This window comes from Theropithecus gelada, chromosome 20, assembly GCF_003255815.1.
Source record: "Theropithecus gelada isolate Dixy chromosome 20, Tgel_1.0, whole genome shotgun sequence".
NCBI classification, from domain to species: domain Eukaryota; kingdom Metazoa; phylum Chordata; class Mammalia; order Primates; family Cercopithecidae; genus Theropithecus; species Theropithecus gelada.
Window position 1 is genome coordinate 63,370,483 of NC_037688.1, and position 12,897 is coordinate 63,383,379.

A 12,897-nucleotide genomic window follows, 5' to 3' on the forward strand; every position below is an offset into this window, starting at 1 on the left:
TGACTACTAGGAGCATTGACCTTTGTGGGTTGATTTCAAACTCCTACCTATTTCTCAAATTCCTACCCACACTTGGAATGACACCATTTGAAGCCAACATTGCTTCTCTTAAGAAGCAAATATTTTGGAGAGAAGAGGTTCATACGCTCCTACGGCCATTTACTTCCAGATTTTCCTAACAAGGTAGGAAGGTATGGGTTTGAACAGGTGGGACTGAGGAAAATGCAGTCAATTTCAAGGGGAACGAGGTATTTGGGGGTCTGCATGGATGAACATTTGCAATCAGCAGACCCTGAACTGCACCACTTCTGTTCCAGACATTCCAAAGGACATTCTACACCTTGGGTCTCTCTGCCCACATCTTTCCTGCAGGCTGTCATATGCCAGGGAGGAGGAAGTGTCCCAGACTCAAGCACAACAAACAGAACACAGTTTCTGTTAGCAATGGAAGGTCACTCGGATGCTTATTAATTCCAGCATTCCTATCTGTTAACAGTATTCTATTAAGGGGTAGCTCACTGTCCTTGCTTACTTCCCACAGGGAGGAAGGCCACTATCATTTCATGTTCAGACAGACATGCTTTTAGGAAGAGCTTCCTCACTACTGTAACTACTAAACATTTGTTGGGCACTTTCTGCGCACCAGACTCAGTTCTAAGCACTGTACATGGATTAAGTTTGAGCACACAGCCATTTGTCACAATCCCAGTGAACTCATGGCAGACAGAACGAGTCATACGTTTCAGGTGTGATTTCTTCAGCACACCAATGGGACTCCACGCCTCCCTTATTCTATATTAACGGCCTCTGATTTTAGTGGAGAATCACTTGGTCAGGAGTGGCTGGCTAAAATGCAGATTCTCTGGGCTGCATTCCCAGTCATTATGATTCCATAAGTCTGACTTTAGGTCTACAAATCTGTATTTTAAACAAGCATCTCAGATGATACAGTTGCAAGCAGTCCAAGAACCAGACTTTGAGAATCTCTCCTGCGGTCCTGATGCTTCTGAGAATGCAGGCTGATGTTGCACTAACTTTCAAAAGGTAACTTGTGCTTTAGGATTATGTTGGATGTAAGCCAGTGAAAAGTAGCTAAGTCTGCCTGTAAGCTGATCTTTCACATACTATGTATTCCTCTGGGACCCACAGGAAGATTTCTCCTGACTGGGTGCAGTGACTCATGCCTGTAATCCCAGCACTTTGGGAGGCCGGAGCGAGTGATCACCTGAGGTCAGGAGTTTAAGACTCCAGCCTGGCCAACATGGCGAAACCCTGTCTCTACTAAAAATACAAAAATTAGCCAGGTGTGGTGACACATGCCTGTTATCCCAGCTGCTGGGAGGGGGGCTGAGGCAAGAAGGTCGCTTGAACTTGGGAGGCGGAGGTTGCAGTGAGCCAAGATTGTGCCACTGAACTTCAGCCTGGTCAACAAAGCAAGACTCCATCTCAAAAAAAAAAAAAAAAAAAAAAGATTTCTCCTATGAAAGCCCAGTTTATTAAATTTGGCCCATCTTTCTGGTATATCAAGGTCATTTTGGATACATATTCTGTCCCTCTCAGGTTACAGCCATCAGCAAACTGTGACTGGTGTGCTTGCTATGCCCTCAGCTGCAAATAGAAAATGACTTTTTATTAGACAGGATGGATAACAGAGCCTGTACCTCCCCCTAAGATCTCCTGCCCCATAGCCAGCCTCTTTGGGACCCAGTTGTGTCTGCTAAAAAGTAAAATGTTGGTGTTTTCCCGTTATGTCCCTTTAGAGAGTAATTGTATCTCTAAAGACATGAAGGCAATGTGTGTCTGATGGTGGCATTTCAACTTTGTGGCACATGGATGGAGGTGAAATACAGGACAATCTGAGCCTTCCTGCTTGTTCTGCTGGGTGCTAATAAGTACAGAAGCAGGAGGCTGTGTTCTTGGGTGCACTAGTTACCTCTCCCCTGATGGGGTCTGGGCTGCTGACCACGGCCGACTCCAGGACGGCAGGATGCTCTGCCAGGGCGCTTTCCACTTCAACAGGCCCGATCCGGTAGCTGGAAGGGAAAAACAAACTCTTCCAAGTGGACTTCCCTCAACCCCCATGAAACTTCAAAGGGAGGAGGAAAGTGCAGACAACTTGACCTTGAAGAATTGATCACATCATCATTTCTTCCCATGAACCAAAAGTAGCCATCCTTGTCCATGCGAGCTCGGTCCCCTGTGATGTAAAAGTCCCCTTGTTCTGATGCAGCTGTCTTCTCAGGATTGTCCTGAAAGACAAAGAAAGCCCGTGAAGGACCCTCTGGGAACAGCCGCTAAGGCCAGTTACTGTGCCCGTAGCCCCCTGTAGGAAGCTGGAGATCACTCAACAGAAAGTTCAGCAGTTCCTGAAGTCCAGGCTGCCCAGAGTTCCCCAATGGACAGGGAGCTATGGCCCTGTTTAGTTATGGGATTTCCCTCTTTTGATTGGAATCAACTGCCAGCGAATGGTTAAGGGCAACCACCCACCACCATCCTTAGAAGGGCCCCACAGGGCCACTGGCTGTGTTTTTTAGGACAAAAGAACACACGAATACTCTTTGCACTTGGGAATCACTGAGGATAGAAAGCGAAGGGCTAGGCCAGGTGTGGTGGTTCATGCCTGTAATCCCAGCACTGGGGAAGGCTGAGGTAGGTGCATCACTTGAGGTCAGGAATTTGAGACCAGCCTGGCCAACATAGTGAAACCCCATCTCTACTAAAAATAAAAAAAATTAACTGGGTGTGGTGGTGCATGTCTGTAATGCCAGCTACTCGGGAGGCTGAGGCAGGAGAATTGCTTAAACCCAGGAGGCAGACGTTGCAGTGAGCTGAGATTCTACCACTGCACTCCAGCCTGGGCTATAGGGCGAGGTTGCAAGATTGCGCCATGGCACTCCAGCCTGGGCTACTCCAAGTAGGAAAAAAAGGAAGGGAAAGGAAGGGGAGGGGAGGGGAGGGCAGGCGAAGGATGGGAGAGGAGGGGAGGGAAGGGAAGGGAAGAGAAGGGAAGAGAAGAGAGAAAAGAAGGAGAAAAGAAAAGGAAGGAATGAAGGGTGGGAAGGAGGGAGGGAGGAAGGAAGGAAGGAGCGAGGGAAGGAGGGAAGGAAGGAAAAGAAAGAAAGAGAGAGAGAAGGAAAGAAAGAAGGGAAGGAAGGAAGGAAAGACGGAAGGAAGGACGGAAGGAAGGACGGAAGGGAGGACGGAAGGGAGGGAGAAGGGCTCACCAAAAAGCCCATTGGTGTGGGGCAAGAGTAGAGGAAAGAGAAAAACAATCAAACTCTGATTCTCAAAGTTTTAAAGAAAAAGCTACTACTCAGCAATGAAAATACATGAAAACACACAGATGACTTGCAGAAACATCATACTGAGTAAAAGAAACCTGACAGACAAATTTGAAGAGTTTGTGATTCCATTTATATGAAGTTCTTTTTTTTAAATGCAAAATTATTACATAGTGACAACAAACAATTTATCAATTGCTGGGTCTGGAGTGGAGAGGATTGGCTGTCAAGGGGAATAAGAGAGGATTTGGGGGTGAAAAATGTTCCATATTCGACTGTGGTGGCAGTTACACAGGGACGAATGTGTGTTAAAAGTCATCAACCCGCACATGTAACATGGGTGAATTTCATTGTAGGTAAATTATATCTCAATTCAACAAGTACCTTCCGAGAAAAAAGAAAAAATATAAGCTACCAATACCTAGAAATACATCTAGCACAAAATCTCTAAGACGTGTATGGAGAAAACTTAAAACTCGACACGCTAAAGAAGATATAAATAAATGAAAGAAAGACTTAATCGACCTGGTGCAGTGGCTCATGCCTGTAATCCCAGCACTTTGGGAGGCCAAGGCAGGCGGATCACCTGAGGTCAGGAGTTCAAGACCAGCCTGGCCAACATGGAGAAACCCCATCTCTACTAAAAATACAAAAATTAGGCGGGTGTGGTGGTGGGTGGCTGTAATCCCAGCTACTCGGGAGGCTGAGGCAGGAGAATCACTTGAACCCAGGAGGTGGAGGCTGCAGTGAGCCAAGATCATACCACTGCACTCCAGCCTGGGTGACAGAGCAAGCAAGACTCTGTCTCAAAACAAAACAAGATAGACTTAATTAATAGAGATGTCAATTATCCCTAAGTTGTTTTATAGACAATACAATTCTAGTCAAAATGCTAGCAAACATTTTCCAAGGAACTTGACAGTTGATTCTAAAATGTAAATGAATGAGCAAAGGGCTAAGAATAGGTAAAACACTTCTAAATAAGTTGAAAAACAAGGATAGAGTCATTCTCCCACATATGAAGACTTATGGTAATGCTTTTGTGGATAAGACTTTATGGTATCAGTACGGAGACAGAGTAAGTGATCAAGGAAATACAAGAAAGTGCCAAAACCTAACTATGACTATATCAAACTTTCAAAAATTTATTTATTTATTTGAGATGGAGTCCCACTCTATTGCCCAGGCTGGAGTGCAGTGGTGCGATCTCAGCTTACTGCAACCTCTGCCTCCCAGATTCGAGCAATTCTCCTGTCTCAGCCTCCCAAGTAGCTGGGACTACAGGTGCCTGCCACCACATCCAGCTAATTTTTGTATTTTTAGTAGAGACGGGGTTTCTCCATATTGGTCAGGTTGGTCTCTAACTCCTGACCTCAGGTGATCCACCCGCCTTGGCCTCCCAAAGTCCTGGGATTACAGGTGTGAGCCGCCACACCTGGCCTATATTACACTTTTATATCTGACAAAATTATCATGACAGATAACGGGGAAAAGGAGGATTTATTCAACAAATTGGTTTTTCATATAGAGAAAAATAAAATAGACCCCTATCTCATACCATGTATACATCAACCACAGATGGATTATAAACTTAAATGTCAAAAGCCGAACTATAAAACTGTTGGAAGAAACTATAGGTGAATATGTGTATTTCCTACCCCAAAGTTGAAAATGATTTTATAAGACACAAAAAGCACTATTCATAACATTTAAAAACTTAATGATTTGATGACATGGAAATAAACGCTTCTGTTCAAGAAAAATAGCTTAAAGAAAGTGAAAGAAACTGAAAAGATAAGTTACCACCAGGGAGGAAGATATTAGCAACTCTTATAACAAATGACCAATATCAAGAATATATTAAGAACTCCTATAGGCTGGGCGTGGTGGCTCATGCCTGTAATCCTAGCATTTTGGCAGGCTGAGGCAGGTGGATCACTTGGGCCCAGGAATTCAAGACCAGCCTGGGCAACATGGTGAAACCCCATCTTTACAAAAAAAAAAAAATTAGGTGTGGTGGCGTGTGCCTGTAGTTCCAGCTACTTGGGAGGCTGAGGTGTGAGGATCACCTGAGCCCAAGAAGTCGAAGTTGCAGTGGCCATGATTGTGCCACTGCACTCCAGCCTTGGTGACAGAATGTGACCCTGCTTCCAAAAAACTGTATTAAATAGTTGCATAATATTTCTGTGTGGTGGTGATATTAGCTATTTGAGCAAATTCCTGTGTTAGAAATTTGGGTTCTTTTTAAAAAATTTTTTCTCTCTTCTTTTTCTCCTTTTTGTTCTTTTTCTTACTTTCTTTCTTTTTCTTTTCTTTTCTTTTTTTTTTTTTTTGGCTTTTGTTCACAATGCTATAATATAATATAATCCTTTACATAACTAATTTCTGGTATTAGAAATTTAGATAGTCCCTCCACCTTTTTTATCTGTTATAAACAGCTAGCACTATAACAAATATTTGTGCATTTGACAATTTGTTTCCCTAGGAAAATAAGCATATTCCTTATATGGGTTATAAAGTTGACATGGGCCTATTCATGTAACTGACATGTGCAATTCCACTAAATGGGAATGACCAACATGAATTTGAAATGTTTATGTTTATTGTGGGGGGATAATGAGCTTAGCTTATCAAAAAATCACAGAACAATTTTGGTTTGAGATTCTCTGCAATAATTTTCACATGTTTCATGATTCTCACAGAAGAGATTTAATATTTTTCTCTTAAGAATGAGCTGGGCCGGGCACTGTGGCTCATGCCTGTAATCCCAGCACTTTGGGAGGCCGAGGCAGGCAGATCACTTGAAGCCAGAAATTCCAGACCAGTCTGACCAAGGTGGCGAAATCCCGCCTCTACTAAAAATACCAAAATTACCCCGGTGAAATGGTATGCGCCTGTAGTCCCAGTTACTCGGGAGACTGGAACACGAGAGTTGCTTGAGCCCAGGAGGCGGCAGTGCAGTGAGCCAAGATCACACCACTGTACTCCAGCCTGGGCAACAGAGTGAGAAGACAGTGTCGCAAAACAAAACAAAACAAAAAAGATCTGGAAAGAAAACTAACTGTTGATGCAGGTGATGGAAAGAATCAGTCAAAAAAATTAAAGATTTTTTTTTTTTTTTTTTTTTTTTTTTTTTGAGACGGAGTCTCGCTCTGTCGCCCAGGCTGGAGTACAGTGGCCGGATCTCAGCTCACTGCAAGCTCCGCCTCCCGGGTTTACGCCATTCTTCTGCCTCAGCCTCCCGAGTAGCTGGGACTACAGGCGCCCGCCACCTCGCCCGGCTAGTTTTTTGTATTTTTTAGTAGAGACGGGGTTTCACCGTGTTAGCCAGGATGGTCTCGATCTCCTGACCTCGTGATCCGCCCGTCTCGGCCTCCCAAAGTGCTGGGATTACAGGCTTGAGCCACCGCGCCCGGCCTAAAGATTCTTATGTAGCAAATAACTTTTCAAATTACTTTAGTACACTCAGTGGAATGATCTCACAACCAGAAAGAATGTGTACAAGTACAGTAAGTACCAGAGTCCTGCTCCACACCGAGTGGCACGAAGTAGACAATAAATAATGAATGAATACATTTTTCAGTGGGGTCAAAGATTTACTATTGTTTCCAAGACTGATTAGCAGGAAAATACATTAAAATGTTAACATGATCTCAGCTTGGCATGATTACTATGTTGTGGGTTTTTGTAAGTTTCTGTGATTTTAAACAAAATAAAGTAAAAGATTATTTCTCTTGTAGTCACAGAAAAACCATTAAAATGCAGCATTCCAAAAACAAATGGACTGGTTTGTTTCTGCTCCTTCTAATTCTGTAGTTGATTGACAGCTTAATAGACACATGAGATGGCATTTCTATTAAGCAGTGGCTCTCAGGCTTGGCTGCACATTCGAATCACCTGGGAAACTGATCCACACCAGAATTGTTAATTTTAATTAGCCTGAGGTGGGGCTCAAGCATCAGCAATAACTGACGCTTGCCAGGAGTTTCTAGTGCACAGTCAGATCTGAGGGTTTTATAGAGAAAGCTGTGAAGAAAAGAAAGCCCAACATAAACACCAGCCAAGGTGAATACAAAAGAGAAGCAATTACTAAATTATCCCAGAAACTTGGACTGAAATCCCAGGTTTGTGCCCTGCTAGCAAACCACAAAGAGAAACCTGAAGACAGCTCTGACACAATAGTGCAGTTTGACCTTTATGTATTTATTAATTTACTATTATTATTAGTTTTTGAGATGGAGTCTCACTTCCTCGCCCAGGCTGGAGTGCGGTGCTGCGATCTCGGCTCACTGCAACCTCCTCCTCCCTGGTTCAAGCGATTCTGCTGCCTCAGACTCCCAAGTAGCTGGGATTAGAGGCACGTGCCACCACGCCTGGCTAATTTTTATATTTTTGGAAGAGACGGGGTTTCACTATGTTGACCAGGCTGGTGTTGAACTCCTGATGTCAGGTGATCCACCTGCCTTGACCTCCCAAAGTGCTGGGATTACAAGTGTGAGCCACCGCACCCGGCTGCAGTTTGACCTTCAGAAGCTCCTTTCCTTTACTGCACCTCGATTTTCTCCTCATTAAAACAACGGTGCTGCCCTCATGTCGTATTTTTGCGCTTTCAGACATACCCCCGTTTAAATCCCATGTCCTGCCTATGCTAGTTGCATGATGCTGGATAAGTCACTTCCCCTTTGTAGCAGCTTCCTTATCAATAATAGTCTTCCTTATCAATAACAGAACTTTACTAATAATAGTAGCAACCTACCTCATGCAGTCATTGTAAGGGTTAAACAAATAGATATTTACAAAGTGTGGTGCACAATGCTTACCACACAGTCACTATCATGAGAACGGCTGTTCCCGTCTCTTACCAAATAGCAATTGAAGAAACAGAAGGGCCGGGTGGGTCTGATACGGATGGCAACATTCCCCTCTTCTCCAGGAGGCAGGACATTGCCCTCATCATCCACAATCTGGCAGGGAGATCACAGAGGTGCATGTATGAGCGTCTACACCCTGGGCTACTGCAGCAGCCCAGAGGCTCATGCCAGCCAGGCCTGTGTGTCTTTCTCCTCTCCATGCCAGGCCTCGCCAGAAGTTAGGGGAGGCTGCTACCTGCACATCGTAGGGTGGGACTGCCTTCCCCATGGATCCAGACTTGATTTTCATGCCTTTTGGATTGGCACAGATGACAACCTGGGGAGAAAGCAGTACGGATAAAGAAGAGCCTTTCCACTTAGCTTCTTTCCTGGACCATGCCTTTCTCTCGCCCTGCCTGATAACTCTTTCTCTCATCCTCTTTTTTCTCCTCCCTCACTTTCTTCTTTCTTTCCCTTCTCCTCTCTCCATTTCTCTCCTTTCTTCCTCCCTTTTTTCTTTTTTCTTCCTCCCTCACTCCTTCCTTTCCTTCTTTCCTTTCCTCTTTCCTTTCTCCTTTCCTGTTTTTTTCTTCCCTCCTTCATTTTATTTCCTCCTTTATTTCATTCCTTTCCCTGTTATTTCATTCTCCATTTTCCTCTGTCCTCCCTTCTTCTTTCTTCACTATTTCCTTCCTTCCTTTCATCTTTTTTCCCTTCCTTTCCTTTCTCTTTTCTTTATTTCCTCTCTCCCTTCCTTCTTCATTTTCTTCCTATTTTCTTCCTTCCTTCTTGCCTTTCTTCTTTTCTTTCCATAGTCAACAGTTATGGGGCACTCCAGGGGGCACTCAAACATAAAGAACTTAATGCATCTCTGAGCCAAAAGACTCAGTTGATCCCCAGATCTCTTCCTAGATGACTGTAGAGGACGCTGCTTAGAATCTGGGACTCTGAACAGCCGCACATGTAGGCTGTCTTGGTAGAGACAAACAATGCATTCAACCGTGAGGGCTGGTTTGCTGGTCATGGTATAGTTGTAAAAGCACTTTAAAGTACCTTTTTTTAATTTTTAAGAAGTGTGTGTGTGTGTGTCTGGTGTGTGTGTGTGTGTATTTCAATAGGTTTTTGGGTATGAGCGTTTTTTTGTAACATGGATGAATTCTACAGTGGTGAATTCTGAGATTTTAGTGCATCTGTCACCTGAGTAGTGTACATTATACCCAATATGTAGTTTCTTTACCCTCACACCCCTCCTCCCACCTTCCTCCTTCTGAGTCTCCAAAGTCTTTTGTACCACTTTGTATGTCTTTGCATCCTCATAGCTTAGCTCCCGCTTATAAGTGAGAACATATGGAAATCAAAAGGGAAGGAAAGCTGATGGAGTTTTGTTATCAGCTTCTCGCCTGGGTGGAGGAGTGGTGGGGTGGTCCCTGAGAAGCTTCAGGGAGGTTACAGCTGGAGAGGCAGGAAGCCCTGGAGGGGACCTGGCCCCTCCAGTGCTCACCGTTTCAGACTGGCCATAGCCTTCGTACAGCTCCACACCGGTCTGGCGTTTCCACTTCTCCCTCACGTCAGGGTTGAGGGCCTCTCCTCCGGTCAGACAGTGCCTCAGGCTCTGAAACTGGTACCTTTCTCAGGCAGGAAAACAAGGCCACCTATGTCAGGATCTTCATACCACCCGCCTTCTGGTGCCACTGCCCAGATGTAAACACCCACAGGCACTAGAGGGTAGACGGCCCTGCTTTTTAACCTGCTCTAAGTGAGTCCATCCTCTGGCTTTGCAACCATTCTCCTCATGGACAGATAATTTTTAAAAGATTCACCCTGAGTTTGGGATAAAATCAGAAGCTCATATAATAGGTTTTGGCATAATATGGTGAGTTCCAGGTAACTTGGCCAAAATAATTTAGTTGGAAAAAAACTGATCATAAATTGGTTAGGACAATAATCTGATTGAAAAGGATAGATAAATCAATTAGAAATTGAAAAGATAGGCCAGGCACCATGGCTCACACCTGTAGTCCCAGCACTTTGGGAGGCCAAGGTGGGCAGATTGCTTGAGCTCAGGAGTTGAAGACCAGCCTGGTCAATGTGGTAAAACCCCATCTCTACCAAAAAATACAAAAAATTAGCCAGGTATGGTGGCACATGCCTGTAGTCCCAACTACTTGGAAGGCTGAGGTGGGAGGAAAGCTGGAATCCAGGAGGCGGAGGTTGCAGTGAGCCAAGACCATGCCACTGCACTCCAACCTAGGCGACAGAGCAAGACTCCGTCTCTTAAATAAATAAATAAATAAGAAAGAGGAAGAGAAAGGAGAGAAAAGAAAACTGAAAAGATAAAAATTAGTCCTCTAAGAATCCCACAAATTCCTACAGATTAATTATGTTGCAAAACGCCCTTTCTGTTCAACAAATCATCCAAACTAAAAGAAAAAAAAAATCAGTGATTGCAAGTACATTTTTGATCTTGGAGGAGAAGGGAGATCAAATTGGCTTGACGAAGTTACTTAGTACTACCAAATGGCATTCAACGACATTGTTCTTAACAAGGTACTTGGAGCTTGCTTTCAGCCAAAATCATCATCTGGAGATGCACACATCAGATCACCGAATGGGATGAACTTCTTACATTGGAGAAGAATTCACTTTTAGAAGCATGTTAAGAACTCCCTCCTCTGGGCACTTGGTAGGTAGATTCATGTGATTAGGAAAGATGAGAGGATGACTCCTTATGACTTGGGGGAGGACAAAAGAGGGAGAACAGGTCAGGGTTGGTGGGTACTGAAGGACGGTGGGCCTTTCTCCATATACCCCAGCAACTAGCCCTGTTCTGCCAGAAGATGTTGCTTTGGCTTCACCCAGGATGGAGCCATCATCAGTGCCTTGTCCCTTTCTCTTGGGTGCCCAATGGCATGTGGTCAGAGAACAGTTGGCTGGGGTGAGTCTGAGGCTGAGAGTTGGGGCATCTACTGTGGTGTGGGCTTGTTAGTTTCACCAGACCTGAGGGCCCTGGCCACAAACCCCACTCCATAGGTGGCTAACAATTGTCCAGTCATTTCTCTCACCTCACAGAAGTAGCAGACACACTGCTGAGAGAATAGCCCATGGGTGTATGGTGTGGGGAGAAGCCTATCTCAGGTGCTAAAATTTCAGACTGCTCTAAATCTATTTAGTTCCCTCTGGATGCAAATTTTTGGGGGCCAGAAGCTTGTTCTTGAGGGGCATCTGTGAGGTTTACAGGTATGTTGACTTGTCAATGTGTATGTATATAAATGTGTGTGCGAGAGAGAGACAGAGAGGCAGAAAAATATATAGAGACAGAGAAAGATAGAAAGAGAGTTGGAATGAGAGGATAGTTGTATGTGTGGATACCCATGCTATATATTCACATACTTAGACCCTCAAAGCACCAAACAGATGGGCTGTACCTGGTCAGATCCTCCTGCACAAGCAGCCGAAAGATGGTTGGGACACAGCAGAGGGTGGTTATCGGGAATGTAGAGAGAGTCTAAACAAAAGCAAAGGGTGAAAGATGTCCTTAGAATCACTGGGGTGGGACCATGAAGATGGAGCCAAATGCACTGCATCTTTATATTCTCACTACCAAAGCAGAGAAGTTGAAAACTATGTGTGGAATCCAGCATCCAAGATGGTGCCCAGTGACCCCTACTTCCTAGCATTTGCACCTTTGGAGGAATCCCCTCTCACCTCATACCAAAGTGGGTCTGTGACAGCAATGGCATACTGTCAAGGTGATGAATATCACTTTCAAGATTCAGTTGTACAAAGACTACGGTTTCTGTCTTGGATGTTCTTTCTCTCTCCCTTTCTTGGATCCCTTGTTCTGGGGGAAGCAAGCCACCATGTTTTGAGTATGCTCAAGCCATCCTATGGACAGGTGCACACAGTGAGAAACTGGAGACTCTAGCAAACACCCAGTGAGAAACTGAAGTCTACTAAAAACGACCAGTGAATTTTTTTTGTTTTCTTTTGTTTTTTGAGATGGAGTCTCGCTCTGTCACCCAGGCTGGAGTGCAGTGGCAAGATCTCAGCTCACTGCAACCTCCATCTCCCAGGTTCAAGCAATTCTCTGCTTCAGACTCATGAGTAGCTGGAATTACAGGCACCCTCCACTATGCCTGGCTAATTTTTGTATATTTAGTGGACACGGGGTTTCACCATCTTGGCCAGGCTGGTCGTGAACTCCCGACCTCATGATCCACACGCCTTGGCCTCCCAAAGTGCTGGGATTACAGGCATGAGCTACTGTACCCAGCCACCATGAGTTTGTAAGCAATTTTTCAGCTTCAGTCAATCCTTAAGATGATTGCAGTCCTAGCTAATATCTTTTTTTAAATTATTGTGGTAACATACACTCAACATAGAATTTGCCCATTGGAATGGTTTTTAAGTGTATAGTCCAGTGGGATTAAATATTTCCACAATGTTGTGAAACCATCACTACCATCCACCTCCAGGACTATTTTTAGCCTCTCAAACTTAAACTCCGCACCCATTACACAATAATTTCCCATTACTCTCTCCCCTAACTCCTTGTAAACACCGTTGTACTTTCTGTGTCTATGAATTTGACTACTCTTGGTATCTCATGTAAGTGGAATCATACAATATTTGTCCTTGTATGACTGTCATGTTTCACTTAGCATAATGTCCTCAAGGGTTATCCACATTATATCATATAACAAGATGTCCTTCCTTTTTAAGGCTGGGTAATATTCCTTTGCATGTACACACCACATTTTGTTTGT

The 12,897-nt window shown here is 44.3% G+C and overlaps 1 protein-coding gene across 1 annotated transcript in view; it reads right to left on the reverse strand.

Annotated features, from left to right (window-relative positions):
- Positions 1 to 12,897, reverse strand: part of ACSM5 (acyl-CoA synthetase medium chain family member 5) — a 31,089-nt gene that overhangs the window by 1,224 nt on the left and 16,968 nt on the right. The window contains exons 7-12 of the mRNA XM_025370743.1: positions 11,557 to 11,636; positions 9,633 to 9,756; positions 8,388 to 8,468; positions 8,144 to 8,245; positions 2,122 to 2,249; positions 1,934 to 2,033 (exon numbers count right to left, since the gene is read on the reverse strand). Of these exons, the coding sequence (XP_025226528.1) occupies positions 1,934 to 2,033; positions 2,122 to 2,249; positions 8,144 to 8,245; positions 8,388 to 8,468; positions 9,633 to 9,756; positions 11,557 to 11,636 (615 nt within the window). The remainder of the gene's footprint in view (positions 1 to 1,933; positions 2,034 to 2,121; positions 2,250 to 8,143; positions 8,246 to 8,387; positions 8,469 to 9,632; positions 9,757 to 11,556; positions 11,637 to 12,897) is intronic.